This window comes from Taeniopygia guttata, chromosome 4 (assembly GCF_048771995.1).
Source record: "Taeniopygia guttata chromosome 4, bTaeGut7.mat, whole genome shotgun sequence".
Classification (NCBI taxonomy): Eukaryota; Metazoa; Chordata; class Aves; order Passeriformes; family Estrildidae; genus Taeniopygia; species Taeniopygia guttata.
This window is the reverse complement of record NC_133028.1, coordinates 2,469,926-2,488,894: the sequence shown is the minus strand read 5'-3', so window position 1 is coordinate 2,488,894 and position 18,969 is coordinate 2,469,926. Positions and strand designations below refer to the sequence as shown.

At 46.3% G+C, this 18,969-nt stretch overlaps 1 protein-coding gene across 7 annotated transcripts in view; it reads right to left on the bottom strand.

The window, feature by feature from the left end:
- Positions 1-18,969, bottom strand: part of SLC4A11 (solute carrier family 4 member 11) — a 101,601-nt gene that overhangs the window by 51,786 nt on the left and 30,846 nt on the right. For 4 of the 7 annotated variants that reach the window (XM_072927883.1, XM_030270266.4, XM_030270264.4 and 1 more), the window contains exons 3-6: positions 15,606-15,749; positions 6,576-6,622; positions 816-1,047; positions 158-220 (exon numbers count right to left, since the gene is read on the bottom strand). In XM_072927883.1, the coding sequence (XP_072783984.1) occupies positions 158-220; positions 816-1,047; positions 6,576-6,622; positions 15,606-15,749 (486 nt within the window). The remainder of the gene's footprint in view (positions 1-157; positions 221-815; positions 1,048-6,575; positions 6,623-15,605; positions 15,750-18,969) is intronic. The other 3 variants (XM_041715608.2, XM_030270265.4, XM_072927884.1) reach the window with 1 other exon arrangement.

Sequence of the window (18,969 nt, the reverse complement as noted above, 5' to 3'; positions counted from 1 at the left end):
TTTTTGTTCTTTATTGGCAGAAAGCCTAAATTAAAAGGATTACAAATGCGAAGCTCTAAGACAGGTAGCAAGAAGTAACCAAAGCATGAACATGCTTACTACATGCTCAGGACTTGACATATCTGTTAAACAAATTCACTCAGGCTGTGACAGTTACATTTGAGGTGCGATGGACATGATTGTACATTCATTCCTGTTGACTCTGAAACATCAGGGGTGCCTACAGAGAAACAATGCTCAGTTAAGCTTCTTCACATCTTGGGCTAAAAGGCAGCGTTTTTTAGACTACACTACAACATTTGTTGATAGCTTAAGGTGACACCAAAGGCAACAACATCGGCTAGGGTTGCCCTGGTTGAGCTTCTGGAGGAAAATCAAGTGTCTCCAATTTCCTCCAGTGGGATGGGAGTGACACAAAGAATCAACCCTCCCCAATTACTCATCCAAAGCAGGCAAATTCCCCAGCCTGTGTGAATTCAGGTGGAGAATCACAAGGCAAAGGAGCCACTGCTGACGAGGACAAGCAAACCAAAATGGACCACGCCAACAAGACACCCCAGTGCTGCTGACTCCTCACCCCAGAGAGCACCACAATGGGTGATCTTAATAAAACAGGGGCAAGACTCCACCAAAACATAAAAAACCCGGAAAAATGAGGCCCTTCAGTCTGAGTCACATGGAAAAAAAATCAACCCATGGGATCACATGCAACATGCAAGCCTGGGGACCATACAGTGAATGCCCAGCACCCCACCACGGCAAGGATGGCAAATGAACAGCAGCCCACCAGCTAAAGCAAACCAAGAGCTGATTACCGTTCCCTTCCCGTGGGGTCCCTGAATCTGTGAATAAAGTGTTCATGATTTTTTCAAAGTTGCAGCTGGGCTCCATGTTCTCAGGATCCTCGGCGAAGTGCTTCAGCATCTCCCGGAGAACATCGTCCAGGGACGTGGCTGTTTCATCCAGGATGATGCTGGCTCTGGCCAAGAAACCATCCAGGTCTCGCTGGGCTCTGACCTCCTCCTCAAAATTCTTTAATTTCAGGTACTGTGTTGAGAAAAGGGCAGAGCATGAGACAGCTGTACACAAAATCAGCAAAGCAGAATCTGGGTCCTTCACAAGCAGCTTTGCTGAGGTTACCACCCAACCAAAGATTCTATTGGCCATTCAGATCACAGGAGAAAAGGCATTTTATGCATTAATGCATTGAAGATTTGCATTTTCAAGGCTTATCCTAACAGTGTGCCCATAGGTACCACTTACACACTGATACAGAAAGCAGAATTTTAAAGAAAATTGTTGTTTTGTGTGTTTTGTTTTTTTTTTTTTTAGCCTAGAATAAAGTCTGATAAGTTGGTCTAAAATCAAAAATGCTTAAGGTAGCATTTAAAATCTTCTTTAGGTTCAAGTAATTCAGGAAGTCTGAAAAAAGTGGGAATGTTATTTGGGTGAAATGGACGCTGAGCTCAGCAACATGAAAAATTACCAGTATGAATCTCAGTGCCAAGTCAACCCAGTTGTTCTCAAACTGGGAACCATCTGTCCCCAGTGCTCCCAGTTAGGGAGCCTGAAGTGGGAGGTGCGAAATGCCATCCAGGCCATCAACTTTTCTGGTATTTTCTGTTCTTTCCACTTCCTTGGAAGTTTTCTTCCTTTGTAGATTTAGCTTTAAAGCAGTAATGAATAAAAAACAGCAGAGGCTGAAACTATCCCAGCTCTCTGCTGGTTCCTTCTGCTGTCCCAGACTTACTGTCCTTGAGATGAAGAGACAGCCCCAATGTGTTTGTCGGGACTCAGTTTCTTCATGCAGGTAAAGTTAATTCTTTATTCACACAACTCATTTTATACAGGTTTTACAGCCTTCGTGACCAACTTTAATTGGTTAATAGCTTTCTTGCTAATTACTCTATTGATTAGTAAAAGGTCTATCAAATCTCCCTATTCTTGAATTGTTTACATATTTTCTTCACTGATTCTTATGGGAGTGATCTTATTGTTTATATAGGTGCACTTGTTTTTAACTCTAGAAATAGGCTGTTGTTGTTGTTGTTGTTGTGTTAACAAACTCTCATTTTCAGGATGTTTTTGCATGAGAACTTGCAAAGTACTAGCTGCACTTAGAAGAAGTGATAGGCCAACTATTAATTTAGCAGAGCAGGCCTCATTTTATGAGGTTTTTCTTTTATAATTTTTCTAACTGTCTGCGATATGTTCTCCAGAACCTCAACTCCTTTCTGTACCTGCCAGCTGGGAAGGTGATTAATTGAGTGATCAAACTACAAATGCCTCATTCCCAATTGCACAGTCCTTGGGAATCCACACACAAGCACTGGACAGGGAGGGCTGGCAGTCCTGACCCTCTCCTTCAACAGCCAGAGTGAGGAAATGGGAGCTGAGCTGTTCTATGGATCTTCCTTCCCATGGGAAAGCTGCCAGGTTCAATTTGTGATGCTGAGAACCAGACTGTCAAGAGACATCGAAACCCTCAGTTCCTCTCAAGCTCAGGAAGAACCAAGCTCTAAATTGCTTTTATAAATCTGATGCCCCATGCCACGCTCCCCCTCGGGTACAGGGCCATCCCAGAGCCTTACTCATGGGTCCTTTCCTTCCATGCACACTCTCTCTTACCTTTTCCATTTATAGACACAGGCAAAAAAGAAAAAAAAGCTAACATCTCCCTAATTACTGTAATTATCACAGCAACTATCAAGTTGTCAGTACACATCCATTGCAATTAGCACTGTTTTACTTTGCATCAATCACTCTTTCCACAGCATCCTTGAGAGGGAGGATTCTCTGAAGCGTTTCAGCTCCCGCCCCCAAGGCTTTGGAACCATCTGCTCGTAGGAGAGCAGACAGTGACACAGCTACAACTCCACCTCAGAAGTGCAAGCAGTGAGTCTGTCTCAAACTGAGAGCAAATTAACACACACCTGTAACAAGAGTTTTCAAAATAGCAAAGGTGGCTTTGTGTCACCAACTTCTACACGAGAGAAGCAATCAGAAGCAGAACAGCAGAAGGAGAAAGATGAGGGACACCAAAAAATTAATCAAAGGCATTCATGTGGGTTATCTGCCCAGATCACAGAATCACAGAATGGTTTGGGTTGAAGGGACCTTAAAGATTATCCAGTTCCAATGCCTTGCCATGGGCAGGGGACACCTTTCACTAGCACAGGTTGCTCAGAGCACTATCCAGCCTGACCTTGGACACTTCCAGGGTGGGGCAGCCACAGCTTCTCTGGGCAAGCTGTACCAGAGCCTTACCATCTTCATGATAAAGAATTTTTTCCTAATATCCAGTCTAAACCTACTCTCTTTCAGTCTGAAGCCATTTCCCCTTGTCCTGTCACTCCAGACTATTTTAAATTATCTCTTCCTATCTTTCTTGTAGCTGCCTTCAGGTGCTGGAAGGCCCCAGTTCACTGCAATCAACATTGATCCTGCACTGAGCTGTGCTTGACAGCTCATTGCAAGACAGGAAGATTCAGCTCCAGCTGAGCCAAAGGCTTCAAGCAATGCCTTGGGAAAATAACTTTCCATGCACCACGGCTGTTTCATTTCCCTGCTGTTGGTCCTTTATAGGAAATAGGGGGAAGACTCATATTTATCATCCATTTATCATTATTATCACTCCCTAAGGTTAGGAAAGGCATTATAGAGCCATGGAATGGTTTGGGCTCGAAGAGAACTCAAAACTCATCCAGTTCCAACCCTTGCCATGGGCAAGGACACCTTCCACTAGCCCAGGTTGCTCCAAGGCCCATCCAACCTGGCCTTGCACTTCAGGGAGCCAGGGGCAGCCACTGCTCCTCTGGGCAGCCTGTGCCAGGGCCTCACCACCCTCACAAGGGAGCATCTTTAACATCCAGTCTAAATCTACTCTCTGAGCTTAAAGAGGTTTTATGCACATTAAACATCACAAGGCAAGCAGCCACCATGAAAGGAGAGAAATCCATCACTCCCTGAGAACACCAAAATCAAATTACTGGAAGCACTGGCACAGCAAAGCCTCAGCGACAGCTCAGGCACAACTGTTCCAGCCAGGACCCCTGCTGGGTTCAGGGGAGATTAATGAATGCTCCCTCACTAATATTTTTAGCTAGATAGTCAAGTCACACCAGGAAACTTGATGCTGGAAACTCGATGCTGGAAACTGCTTAGGAAGAAACCCAAGTCAGCTACCCAAGAGCCATTTGAACAGCTCTGGGCATCCTTGATTGCAAAGCTCCACATTGCCTCGTGACAGGAACAGAGCCTGTTGTGCCAAAAAAAGGGAAAAACACTGAAACAGTCTCTCCTGACTTCAGGCAGGCCAAAATCACACATTCTAACTTGTTGACAAGGCTCAAAATGCAAGCTCTCTCCTGGCTGGCTGCTCGGAGACACCTTCACTTAGAGCCACCAGCAAATTTTTTGTGGTGTCCAAAAATCCCTTCTTCCTGAGCAGAGCTCTGCCTGGGCTGCTGCCATGGTCCTTTGGGCCAATTCCCTCAGAACCACTCTGTGATGGTAATTAAATGCTCAATCTGTGTGAAGAACCTTTATTCCTGCCCACCAAGTGCCCTCCTAGATAGCAAATTCCCTGAGACACAAACTGCCCTTCCAGAACCACAGGCTTCCACCAGAGACAGGGAAACCTCTCCAGACAAAGCTTCTCACTTCTCTGCTGGTGATTCCCCCTTCCCAGACACTTGGAGCCATCTCCTCCATGAGTCAGGTCCCAATTTCCTTTGCATATGAAGCACAAAATTTCCACTCATCCTCCCTGGAGGGAAAAACTGGCAAAAGTGTCTTTTTCTCAAGCCCTGCTAAAGCTCTCTGGTATTTGTGGCTCCACAGCACACTAAAATGCTCAAGCATGAACTCTAGGCCAGAAAAAGCAAAAATCCTACAGCTCTCAAAAGGAAAAACAAAAGAGAAGAGACACTTATGAGTTAGCAGTTTCCAACTATTTCTTATCAAAGGCAGATCCTGCATTTGGGCTTAGAATTTGCACTTTTAAGTGATTAAGTTCTCAGGTTACTTTCAGTCAAGTGTGTATGACTGAGAACCCTGGCACTGGGATTAGACAAGACAAATTAGGGATAAAGATATTTTCATTCCTGAGTATGGAATTGCTTATTTTAACTTTCCATGATTCTATACCAAACAATGTTTAATTTTCTTTTTTTGTGGTGGCTTTGTTTTGGGTAGTGTTTTCTTTGGTATTTATTTGCTTTGGGGTTTTTTGTTAACTTGGGGAAAAGGTTTCTAAAGCTATCACACATTTCCTCTCACTGCTAATTCAGTCTTCTGCAATATCTTTTCAAGATTTGAGCTGTCTTAGAGTCCTAAAGCAAAGCAGAATTAAAGAGCTCTCTGGGATTCCCTAAAAAGCCCCCAAAGCTTACAAGGCTACACAAACTAAAACCTCAAGTTACAACCTGGAACAAAGCCTGAAATCCAAGATCTCAGGCACTGGCACAGCTGCCCAGGGCTGTGGTGGAGTCCCCATCCCTGGAGGGATTCAAAAGCCGTGTGGATGTGGCCCTTGGGGACATGGGTCAGTGGTGGCCTTGGCAGTGCTGGGGGAATGGTTGGATTTGGTGACCTTGGAGGGATTTTCCAACCTAAATGATTCTGTGATTTACCAGGATCAGTGATGACAAGTTCCCAGGACAACAGCTACTCCTTCAGCCCTCAGGCAAGAAGTCAAGACAACTTAATGCACCATGAGCCTCTCAACCCTAAAGACAAAACTTCACTCAGTACTAAATACAGAATTAGAGAATTAAAGAATGGTGGAAGGGACCTCAAAGATCATCCAGTGCCACCCCCTGCCATGGGCAGGACACCTCCCACCATCCCAGATTGCTCCAAACCTGCCCAGCCTGGCCTTGGACACTTCCAGGGATCCAGGGGCAGCCACAGCTGCTCTGGGCACCCTGTGCCAGGGCCTCCCCACCCTCACAGGGAAGTCATTAAAATATCACCCCAATTCCTCCCTGAGTACTTTCTGTGCCCTTCCATAGCTGAAGGTTTGGAATAAAAACGTCTATAGAGGTTTTTTTTGCACTTTCACTTTATCATTAGTGAGTTCAGTCTCAAGATCAAGTGTAAACTAAGTGTGGGCTTCTAATCCTCATTCTAGCCTGCTTGTTTCCAGGGATTTCACTCCTGCTGAACCTCGTGAAGGATGAGTGATTAGCTGGAATAAAGAGGGAACCAAATCCCAGCCATGGGTGTCTCTGCTTCCAGCTCCAGAGGAGCTCAGCAGCCAGGACCTCTACAGCACACATTTGGATCCCTGTGGAGGCAGCTGCAGAAGAGAAAGTGATGAATTAACATGTCAAGCAATTGTCTGGGACAAAAAGCAGTGGAACAATCAGAATTACAGAGAAATTGTTCTGAGAATGAGCAGCACGTGGCTTTTTAGGTTTAAAGAAAGGGAGAGGAATTCAAGAGAAGAAGCATTTAAATGCTTTTGCTTGTCACAGGCCAGTGACAAGCGACCCCTCGGTGTCTATGAAGATCCTTTTCTGTACTTCTGGATGATGAAAAAACCAAATTGGTCACACAGCACCTCTGCTTACCTTCCTTGATGTGTGCAGTAACACGCAGCCAGCACCTTCACTTTCAGCTGGAAAGAAGGAAAAAAAATCCCACATCAGAAGAGTGTTACTATCAGAGGTACCTGACAGGCAGCAGGAGCCGAGCAGGAGGCTCAGGAGGAGTTGAAGCATCACTCTCTTGGCAGGGGATGATCTCTAGAGAAAAGCAGAGATTCAGTTTTTACAACATCTCCCATTTTGGAAGTGTGAACCAAGCACGCTTGGATTGGCATTATCTGATCACTAAGGGATTGTGTCTTGCAGCTTTTTTTGGCCTGGTTTTTGTAACTCTGATGTATTTTTACTCTTCCCTTCTCTCCCTCCCTCTCCACCTCCCCAAAAATCTAACTCCTAATCCTTGAAGTAATCATTTAATCCAATGCATCGTTGTTTGATAGATTGAGGCTACGATTTCATGAGTCACCCTCGTTTGGAAACCCTCCTTGTCCTCGTTAAGGAGTCAACAATAACAGCCAAGCACTTCCAAGGGATTGCAGGCAGTGACTCCAAGATGAGCACATTAATGTCCTGTCAACTCACCACGCTGCCTCCATAAATCTGAGGAGAAAGCAACACAGCTCTTGGGAAAGAAAACTGCTGTTTAGGGACTAGTAAATGTCATTGAATACACAGGATGGGGGAACCCGGGAAATTCCCACTTCAAACTTCCAAGCGTCAACAATGACATTTTCTTAGAGTAGCTACGAAGCTTTTTTTGGGTATCAGCTACAAAACAAAACAAAACCAAGCTGTATTTGCCTACAGCCCACTCCTTGCAGCCAAGGCAGCCTCTCTGTGGCATTATTTCTCCCACAGGTACTTTTTGTGCAGAGAATCACAGAATGGTTTGGGTTGGAAGCGACCTTAAAAACCATTGAGGTCACCTCCCACTTGACCAGGCTGCTCCAAGCCCCATCCAACCTGGCCTTGAACACTTCCAGCCTGGCATCCTTCTCCTTAAATTCTCCAAAAAAACCCCCAAAAGCTTGAGCTGCTATCAAAATGAAACACATGAACGGCTTTATTTCGAATGAGCGAAGCAGCAGCATGGAAAAAACCCACTAAGACCAAAAGACCAAAACTTTTCCAGAGGCCAAGCTGTGGAAAACTACAGAGACGTAACACAGAGTTACAGTTATTCAGATGAGAGTTTTGCTTCCTTTCCAGATCTCTACTTCCAAATCCTAACCTGTAAGAGCTGCTGCAACCCCATTACTTGGCCACGCACCTTCAAGCCAAGCCCTGCTACTCTCAAAAAAATAAGCTGAGGGTGCAACTCACGTTGAAAACTCCAGAACTCTAAAAAAAAGCAATTATCTTCTGCATGCAGAAAGCTGCTTTAAACAAAATCATTGCTGATCAAACAGAAATTTGAGTTTTGCCCTCAATGGGGTTCAAAGTCTCCCAACTCAAGGTGGGAGCAGAGCTGTAGAAAAGAGGGAAAGGATTGACTTCATATCCCTCTGAACGAAATGAGGTGGTTCAGAGGCTTTGGTTACATCACCCAGCTTCTCCCAAATTTCACTTGGATGCTGCACATGTGATTAAAAGCATCACTTAAGCAGACAAGTCTGCTGCTGCAACAGCCCCAATTATTCCTGCTTTTGATGCGCCTTTTGGAAAACACAAGCTGTTTCATCTAAAAAGTGCAATTTATTATTAAAAAGCAAGCACCCAAATAAACCAGAAACATCAAGCATTTTCCCTAGGCTCTCACATCTGTAGTTCTCCAATGCTCACTTGCCCAACTTCCAGCCTAATTACACATGCAGAAGTATGCAGGGAGATTTGGAAGCCCATAAATATTCATTGAGGAGAAAACATGTTTTGGTTTATCTGCTTTTGCAAGAAATAGTTCTGGAGAGACAAAAAACACCCACAATCCTGAACAATAGCAGGCACATGCTGAAGAGAGAGCTGCAGCCTGTCCTCATGGATACATGGAAATGGAACAGAAATTCTCCTTGTGCTTTTATCAGGCAGCAGCTCTTGGTTCCTCTTATCATTTTCAAGGTGTGTCAATCTTTGCTGACAGCTCTGTCATGTACCCAGCTGGAGGAGCACCAAGTGTTGCTTTATCAACACAAGCAAAAACATCTCATTGCATCTGCTGGAGCAGGATCTTTCAAACTTCTCAAAAAAGCTGTTCTGGGTACAGATGTGGTGCTTTGGAAAACCCAGAGCCTCATTCATCATTCATCCCAACAACACACGGCCCAGATTTAATCCAGGCAGGGAGATGGATGGATATGGCCATCCCAGCTCTGGGCTGGTATCTTAAATGTTCACTGGAGTGCTACAGCATCACTCAGGGATAGCAGCAAATCCACTGGAACATGGCAAAGGGAAGAGAAAAATACACAGAGACTTCTCAAGCGCTCTTCTGCCTTGCTCACATTAAATATCCATTTATTTCCTGCCGGGCAGTGTGGGATCAAACCCCGCAGGAGGTTGCCCATGGCACATCCAAAGCTCAAGTCCAACCACCACCAGCCTGCCACTCATTTTTTCCTCCTTCACAGCACCATCCCTGCCTCCCTCCAGCCAAGGAGGGGGTAAAAAGAGTCAACACCCTTGGCCCTTGCACCTCCACAGAGGAACCCGACATGGATACAAAAACCCCTGGATTCACCCTACAAGAAACTCCCCATCAATCTCCTCAGCCAAGTCTTGCTACCAAGAGCAGCAACATGAAAACCTCAGTTAATTTGATATTTCACACCTGAAGGTCACAATTAAGCACAATGAAACTCTACAGGGAGGTCGGGACTACGTGAAATTTTCATGTCTATTTTTGTGGCCATCCTTGCTGGACAGAGCAGGCAGCAAAAGTCTATTTTAGGCAAGCAAGCGAGCAAGGGGCATTATTGTGTGTGTCCTCACACACAGCTGAGGGAGAGCTGCCAGGGGTGGCTGAGCTTATCTGTTGGGCTCTGCTCCAGGTCCTGCCCAGGGGAAAAGCCAAAAAGTCAGCAATGCATCCCCGACATCCCCTGGCAGGCACATCAAGGAGCCACTCGCATCCCGAATTTCTGGGATGCATGCACACAGGCACGGAGCACCACGAGTGATTCCCAGGGAGCTCAGCTCTGACAACGCCGAGGAATTGTCACCATCAGAGCTTGTGGCACTCTCAGGGCCCCGTCTCTCCTTTTTTTTTTTCCCACCATTCTCCAAACATGCCCCATCCAACTTCAATATAAACGAGGATATTTAATGGTTGGGAGTTTATTTGCTCAGTTTCATCCCAGTTGCCCTAATAATATCCCTGAGAGCAACCCAGAGAAATAAAATCCCTTCCTTGCTTCCCCTCCACCCCCTGCTTAGGTAACATCTGCCATGCAAGCCTGAAAACAAAACCCTGAAAGTCAAATACCAAAGTTTTCACCTTTTGCCTTAAGAGATCTCCTTTCACCCAGGATCCCTTTCCTCATCCAGGTCCCCAGTGCTTGCCCTTAACACCTGAGAAGATCCAAAAGCCTTTGGAGCAAAGCCACCACTGGATGCCTGCAGTATCTTAAGACAGTATTTTATTTGGAGATAAAGGGAGTGGAAATTAGAGGAAAAAGAGCTTTTTGGCTGTGCACATTTCTTTACATCTACAAACACTCCCTGGTCCATCTTCACAGTAAATACATATAAGCACAGTAAAATAAATCAGAGCAGAATACTGTATTAGCACTTCCATGTTTTTCCCTGAAAACTATCAAGGACTTGGTGTGAGTGGAAGCATTTAAGGTTTTGAGGGCTTATTACATAAAAAGAAAAGAAGTCTATTTTATCTTTGTTTTTTTATCAGGGGTCTGCCCAAATCTGAGACTCAGCCACTTGTGTCAAACCACATCACGAGAAGAAAAAAAACTGTTCTGCTTTTCAAATTTGCCTTAAAAATATTTAAATAAAACCCCATCACCACATGGCATGACAGGAGCTTGTCAGGAGCAGTGGTGACACTTCTAACACACCACTGGCAGTGAGGGATTGCACAAACAGGATCCCAGAGGCATTCTTTGCTTTGCTGTCCTCAGCCTGGACTAATCACCATCAGATTTGAGTAATTTTGGTTAAATATTGTTAGATAAATAACTGTGCCTTCATTATCCTACATTCCCACAACAGGTGATGGGCTGAGCTGAGGCAAAGAGCCTGAAGTCAGCTGGGTTCATCTCACAAATCTCCAGGCCAAAGGCAGGTGGGAATAAGGGTTCTGGAACAGCAAAAACAGCAGGGCAGGTGAAGAACCATCCCTCACACTCCTGGGTGGAGAACTGGGAAGAGAGGGGACAGCACAGAGACTGATTAGGGGCAAGGTATCACTCGTCACACCCGTGTGCTATAAAAGACAAATATTTAACGAAAAACCCACCTGTGGTAGGTTCTGACAATCAATTTGGGGCAGGGGGAAAATGTGCATTTTTTTTCACGCGCTCTAAATCCCACGGGAGGGATTTGGCTGCTCCCAAGCACCAAGGTGAAGCACGGAGAAGGGAGGCCGTTGCCTCCGTGCAGAACCACCCGTGCTCCCCCCACACCTCCCTCGGCTTCCTAAGCAGCGCTTTGAAAACACCCTCGTCAGGAAATTCGGAGGGAGGCCGTCCCCTCCCCGGCACACAATCGGTATATCCACTTTCCATTAGAGGGTAGGAAGCCTCAGGAGCCCAACATCCCACTCTGACATCAAACTGCTAAAACAGGAGTTATCAGATGGAACACGTGGGTCAGCATTGTGCCTCGAGACATAAAAAGGACCTTGGTATTAATGTGAGGAAATGTGACTATTGTGTGCAGAGTGATACCCATTCAAGCCCAGACCACTTGTCTCTGGACGCTACTCTCCCTGGAATATCCTTGGCGCCAGCATCCAGCTTTTCTCCTCGTCCCCTTGAAGAAAAAAAGTCATCTGGGCAGGGGCTGGGCCAGGACTTGGATGCCGTGGTTTGTGGCGGCGGGCGTGCACGTGTGGGCCTCTGGAGCGGGATACAGGAAACTGTTGATTCTCTGTATCTAGGAATGATCAATTGTGCACAGGGTGGAACGGCCTTTAATTTCTCCTGAAGCGTAATTCGTGTTCCGCTGCTTCCCCCCCACACCCCGGCAGAGCCATATCCTGCTTTCCAATTGGCTTCCCGCTGCCGGCAGGAGTTTGCCTTCTTCTCCCCAAAATTGTTGGAGGCACCTCTAAAATCACCAGTCTGAGCATCAGCTGCAAGTGGGAAAAGTTAGGCAGCTACAGCTCCACAAATCCTGGAGAAACTGTGACTAAATTTAATGAAATACTGTGCAAAACCTCTTGCAATGTGGGTAAGGAGAAGTTGAATTTTTTTCAGAGCCTCAAACTACAAAAACAACATTCAGAACCTCAAACTACAAACATCCAAATAACTTTGGATGTAGTTTGGTTTTAAAAACCCAAACTACAAGAACAAGATCCAAGTGATTGTTTAAAACATAAAACTGAAAGAAAACCAAGATCCAAATGATGAAAATATGTGCCTGGCTGATTTAAGGGAGCTGCCAAGGAGATAAGAACGCTGTGACTGATGGCAAGGATGTGTCTCCATATATTCCCAAGACTCACTTGCATGACCTGTCCATTAAATTTAAGACTCAGCCTAAACCAAATTGCTGTATTTGTTTGCAGGGATTGCATTCCAGGTGTGCTGCAGATAAAGCTTTTCTGGACAAAAGCCTGGAGTGCCAGGACAGCGGGTAAATGGCTTTTCACTGCCAGAGAGGACATTAAGATTAAACTTGAAAAAGAATTTTTTTTATAATAAGGGTAGTGAGGCCCAGTTGCCCAAAGAAGCTGTGGCTACCCCTGGATCCCTGGAAGTGTTCAAGGCCAGGCTGGATGGGGCTTGGAGAAAACTGGTCTAGTGGAAAACATTCCTGCTTACTGCAGGGAGGTTGGACTAGATGACCTTTAAAGGTCACTTCCCACCCAAACAATTCTGTGATTTTACTTGCAAACATTTATTGTGACTTCAGAAAAAGCCTCAGCCTAAAAACCACCCTGATCTTCCCCCAAAAATGCAGATCCCAGGTCCAAAAGCCTCCAGCTTCAGATAAACACCCACCCTCCTGTTAGAGGTACAAACATTTGCTGAAAATAAATGTTACCACCAAAATCCAAGTTACAAGGATGAAAAGCAGAAGAGAATTAAAAAAACCTTTCATCAGTTAATGTATGGAGGCACTAAAACACCCAGGAGAAATGACCCAAATGTCACCACTGAGCAGCATTTTAGTGCTCAGGCATCTGCACTGCTTTGGGCTCAGTATTCCCTGCAAAGGCAGCCAGTATTAATTAAAAATAAGACAGGCTGTACCTTGAACCCCAGATTTCTTCAAGCCATCCTGTTTTACACACACCTGTGCACAAAGCCCAGTATTTTATGTCAATGGTCAATCGGTGGAGTTTGGTGGGTCGTGCTGTGTTTTGCTGGCTCAAAGCTTAATCTCACACAGTGATCTTTTTAAAACAGAATTAGAGTGGAGAGCATCCAATTATGCTCATGGAGAGCTGCACACACATCACACAGAGAGGAACAGCTCAACAGGATGATGCAGAGCTGTCACTGCATCTGTAATTCCACCTTCACTGCCTGCCAGCACCTGCATCCCAGGGTTCCAACTCATCCCCTCCCTAAATGGGAATTTTGGATCTTTTAGCTCTATATTAAGGTGGGCAGCAACCTCACAGCAGCTGACCCAAAAAAGTCTCCAGCAGGAGAGAGTTTGGGCACTACATTCAGCCAAGAGAGCACATTTTGACTCAAACATTTCACCCAACTTGGACAACACAGGAAAACCAGATGAGGATGCAAAGAATCCATTCCCATGCTTGGTTTTCCTCTGTGTTTTCAGAGCAGCAGAGGATTTTGTAGGGTCCTGGTGTACCAGCTCCCCAGGGGTAGGAAATTAGGTCTTGGGGTTTCTGGTACTGCCTGAAGAAACCCTACTTTTATTTCCCCCTCCTTTCCAGCTTGTTTCACTCTGGACAATCCATGCAAAGGTTCAGCTCCAGCTTTGTTCTAGGAAATCAAAACCTGAGTATAAAAACAAACCTCCCAAAGCTTCCAAAGAGTGGCAGCAATGGAAGGGAATTTCTGTGCAGGGAACAATTCACTCTCAGACACACCTTGGCATAATTAAATCTCAGTTTGGGAACTGGGTATTTTTTTCACAAGTTCAGGGTATTTTTCTTGGAAGAGCTTAACAGGCTCATCTCAGCCACCCTCAGCCCCCCATAAAAAGTCACCCCTCCAGGAGAATCAGCTGTGCCCTGTGCAGCCACAGACTGATTTGATGTGTATAAAATCCAGCCTGGAAGCAACTGCAGTAAAACCATCTCTGTAAAGGAACTGATAGCCCAGATGACTCCAACACCTGGACTCTTATGAATTCTTTGCCTAACAGTGAAAAAGTTGGATTTTGGCTACCTGGATCACTTTGATGTTGTAATAGGGGGGAAAAGAAAAATCTCTTTTTTCAATGCCCTTATTGAAAGTTTGGGCTTTTGTTCTGCCTGAAGCTCATTTTAAAAATCTCCAGCCTTCCACTTGAAACAGGACCTCAGTACACCAGAAATTCATTTTTCCTTAAAAAGTCTAATAATCTCAGCTGAAAAAAAAAAAAAAGGATACAACTAATAGTACCAGCACAAACAGCTGTGCTTCAGGGAAATATGGAAGCCTTTTCTGTACTGTTTTGAATGGAAGAGAAAACAAAAAAAGCCCAGGAGGACACACAAGGAAAGTGAACTTCTTCAGATGCAGAAGAATCCACAGCACTTGCATTCCTCATCCCCAAACAATGCACCCCACGGCATTAAGTCCTGACTTGTCATAGCAGAGCACAGCTCCCTTAAATCTTTCAATTAAGATGGCATTTGTAAAATTGCAGGCTTGGAAATTGCTGGATATTATTCAAGTCATTCAAGCTCAAGTCATCGCTCAGGAGTCAAAAAGCAGACTCCAAGATAGTCAAACAGGGGTCCAGGCCATGCCTAATCTGCATCACCATTCCCAGGAACTGCTCGCTGCAGATCAATTGGCATTTGCATGTAACCCAAAAATAACTTTTAACAAACTTAAAGGACTCTCAGACACTGTGACATCAAGAATAAAACAGAGCCTGTGCCTTTAACCTCAAAAATAGCCTATACAGGCAGGCTCCAGCTACTGGGAGAAATCCAGGTTGCTCTGTGTCCGAAAGCTGCATTTTCCCAGGCACATCCCACAAAATCCAACTTTCACAAAATGGGTGGGAAAGGACCTTAAAGATAATCCAGTTCCACCCCCCTTCTATGGGCAGGGACACCTTCCAGCAGACCAGGTCGCTCCAAGCCCCATCCAACCTGGCCTTGGACACTTGCAGGGAATAAAGAAGGTTAAGTTTTGTCTAACTTCAGAACTACTTATCTTACTAAAATTGAAAACATCTTCTAAAAAAATATAATGGTTGCTACATCTAAGCAAGGCTGTCACAGCCACCAACCACAAAAAGAAACCCTGTTTAGCTGTATGACTTGATTTCTGTCTTCTCCTAAAACCTCTGTTTCTCAGACCTGGGTTGACACTATGTAGGATCTCAGTTTAGGTCTGTATTCCCCACCTCTTCCAGTTTTACTTTTCAAAGGATTCATTAAGCATCAGCACTGGTTTTTATGGGAGGTAAAGCAAATGGGGATTTAGTTTGATTTCGTGCAGAAGAAAAAAAGTTTAAAATCACCTATGAAATGAAACAAAATAACAGCAGTTTTTGGTGAAGGGCTTGGCTATTTTTCTTCCTCACCATTTATCACAGGCATAAAGGATGAGGATACTAAAACACTGTGTCTGAAGCAAAGATTTGAGGATTTGTTGGACAAGGCCTGGAGCAACCTGGCCTAGTAGAAGGCGTCCCTACCCTTAAAGAAATTAAATTTAAGGTCCCTTCCAACCCAACCCACCGTGACCCCACAAAATCCCACCACCAGGAACAACCCTGATTTATTTTGGGGCCACTCACCGGCGGCGCTGGGAGGGCCCTCGAGGTTGACGTTGACGAAGAAGCGGATGCTGTCCCCGGACACGATGGTGGAGTTGACTCCGTCGAAGAGCTCCTCGCTCGTCCCTTCCTCCTTCGCATCGTCCGTGTCGCACTTGAGGTACCCTGACAACGAGATGGGGGTGCCATGAGAGGCCAGCAGCTTCTCCTTGCGCGCCGCCGGCAGGGAGGCCGTGTCCGTGGATTCCGAGTCCGTGGCTGGCGGGGCCTCTCTCCGTGGATTCCGAGCGTCCATGGCGGTGTCCATGGATCCCCAGTCCGAGTCCGGCCGCCAGTGCCTCGTGAGGGGCGGCTCTGAGGCCCCGTCAGGCCCGGGGCGTTCAGGGAATGGCGCCTGCATGTTTTGGGGTGGCCTCAAGCGCTCTTCCCTCATGATAATAATATGGGCAGCAAGGCCCGGCCCCAAAACCTTGCTCCCCTTCAGGTAAAAGCAACCACGGGATGAAAAGGCCGTATAAAAACGCCACCAAAATAAAGCAAGAGTCGCGCCCCAGCCCACCCCGAAGCCAACACCTCCACCAACCTGAGGCCGCTGTTTTGCGACGCGGCAATTTGAAGCTACGGGTGGAAAAATTGAAAAAAAAAAAAAAAAATAAAAGAAGTTTCCAAGGAGACACTTGATATGGACAGAGACCCCCATGGGGCAGAGGAGCAGGTCACTGGGGGTGGCAGGACTGAGAATGTGAGACAAGTTTCTTAATTACACCAGACAACTCCTTAGCCTTTTGCAAGGCTTTAATTAGAGTTTAACCCAGCCTCATCCAACAGCAAAGTGGTCCCTGCAACATCTCATTATGGAGCAGCTGGAGGACTCTTGTAGCACACTCATGTATCATGTTTAATTAGGAGAATTAGGGACATTATAGAATGTCGATTTTTACATTACCAGGATTATTCAGCAGCTTCTTCTCATCTTCTAACAAGTCTTTTATGCCTAATTTGAAGCAGGAGGGAGATATTTCATTAGCTGGCTCTAGGCACTACAGTGAAATGAAAAGGGGGAGCTTCAAGGCAGAGGCTTGAATTGAAACTAAAATATTGATGGCTTTTTTTAAAGCCTCGTATAAGCAAATGTGGAGGCAGCAGCTGAAAGCAGCACATGCTGCCTCTGAGGGATAGAGCCAACAGTTCTCCACCACAAAACACAAACCCAGAGGAGTGAGGCCACAAACAGGAACTCGGTGACACAGGACAGGGGCTGCAGCATTTCCTGCCAAGAGCTGATGGAGCTCAGCATCCCCCCAGAGGGTTCAGAGGGTGCAAAGGGGCTGCAGAAGCTTCAAGCCTCCAGATGACTCCTAAACTGTTCGTCAAAGGTGTGGGAAACCTGATAAAGTCCCTCAGATTAACCCCCCTCATGATCTCTGCCTCCTTCACCTTACAGCTTGACAGGAATAAATGTGAATAAGCCTTGCCAGAAGTGCTCTGAAGGCTTCAAAAAGCACCCAGGGTGCTGCTGTCCCCATCCAGCAAAGCACACCAAGGGTATCACCCTCTGCTGCTGGCAGAGCTCAGGGTGTTTGCATCCCTGCACGATGAAAACTTGTCCAGACAGAAAAAAAAGAGAGGTGGGGAAACTACAGGAAACACCTGAATGCTGAGGGCACCACCAACTGTGGAATGTATGCTGGCAGATGTGGCAGGGATGTCCTGGAGGGGTGGGCAACAGCCAGACAAGGTGCCTGCTGCCATCAGAAGTACTATGAAGTCCCTCACAAGTATCTCAATCCCAAACTAAGTCCCAAAGTTGGAGTTTAGTTCCTCCAAAATGCATTCTGAACACCATAATCTCTCCTCAAAGCTGAGCACCCACGGTGCTGACACTCCCCTAAGTGCCAGGAGATTTTAGGCAGCCCTGCAAAGGAAAAAAAATAACCCTGGGGAAGGCTTTTTCCTCCTCAACCACATCCAGAATTGCAGCCTCAGGGAAATTTTGAGCTTCATCTCCAACCTTTCCACTCACTGGGTCAGATGGGAGACACGTAAGGATGGTCTGAGCACCCAGCTCTGAGAATATGACTGAGCTTTTCCTCACTGTCCTAATGAAATTAAAAGGGTAAATAGGGAAAAGCCAAGCAGGGAAAATTATTTATTCCCCTCCCCAGCCACTGAAACTGGTTTCATAAGAGGGTGGCAGTGATGGCCTCTGAAAACAGACAGGGCTGGAGACAGGAGAGAAGCAGCCCAGGAGCTGGAAGAAGGGCAAGGGTGGAGTAGGATCAGAGGGTTGGGCAGAGGTCAGCGAGGACTCTGGCAAGGGAAGCATCCTCTGTTCCTCCCTCTTTAGGGGAGGAAAGAGCAGAACAAAAGGCAGCCGAGCCTCGTGTCCCTTGGGCAAGGCAAGGACAAAACACTCAGCTTGCAAATAATCCCCAACCTGGGCTGGACAGGAACTGCACTGCCAGACAGGTGTCTTGCTTTGTCACTGAACCATCTCCAGGCTTCAGAACACTCCTGTTTGGAATCCTTCAGCCTATTTCATCTGCCAGGAGTTTGAAACCATGAGCAATCCACGCCTGTCAAATGCAGGGTGACCTCGAGGTGACACAGGCTCTGTGGTGGCAGATGCACCTTCCCTCTGAGCTCCAGCCCTGGCAGCTGCTTCCCTCCCCATTCCCCGATGTTCAGTGAGTGCCATGCCCGCTGCTTGAAGGGCAGCAGATGCCACAAGCGACAGCAGAAGCTGTTCAGCTCCTCTGGAAGTTTGATGGTGTTTTGCAGAAGTTCAGAGCAGGATCTGATGTGGAAGTTGCAGAATTTGTGCAGATACCAATCGAATTTCCATATGGAAGTCCCAGGAACACTTCACAGGCTTTGTCAGGAGCAGAGACAGAGGGTAGAGTTTTTGGCACTTTTTATTAGCATCAGGTCTCCTGGGGGAGAGTTTAAGATCTCCAAAGTGGTGTTCCCCCCATCTTTACCACTGCAAGTTGGCACCTTCAGATGAAGGCAGCATTTGCTGAAGTGCCACGAGCTATGTGACAGGGCCAGTCAGAGCTCTGAGCACAGAAAGTGCCAATCCAGCCCAAAATATGGTCTAAAAGAACAAAGAGGGAGAAGAGGGAGAAGAGGGAGAAGAGGGAGAAGAGGGAGAAGAGGGAGAAGAGGGAGAAGAGGGAGAAGAGGGAGAAGAGGGAGAAGAGGGAGAAGAGGGAGAAGAGGGAGAAGAGGGAGAAGAGGGAGAAGAGGGAGAAGAGGGAGAAGAGGGAGAAGAGGGAGAAGAGGGAGAAGAGGGAGAAGAGGGAGAAGAGGGAGAAGAGGGAGAAGAGGGAGAAGAGGGAGAAGAGGGAGAAGAGGGAGAAGAGAGAGAAGCTTGGCTGAGGAA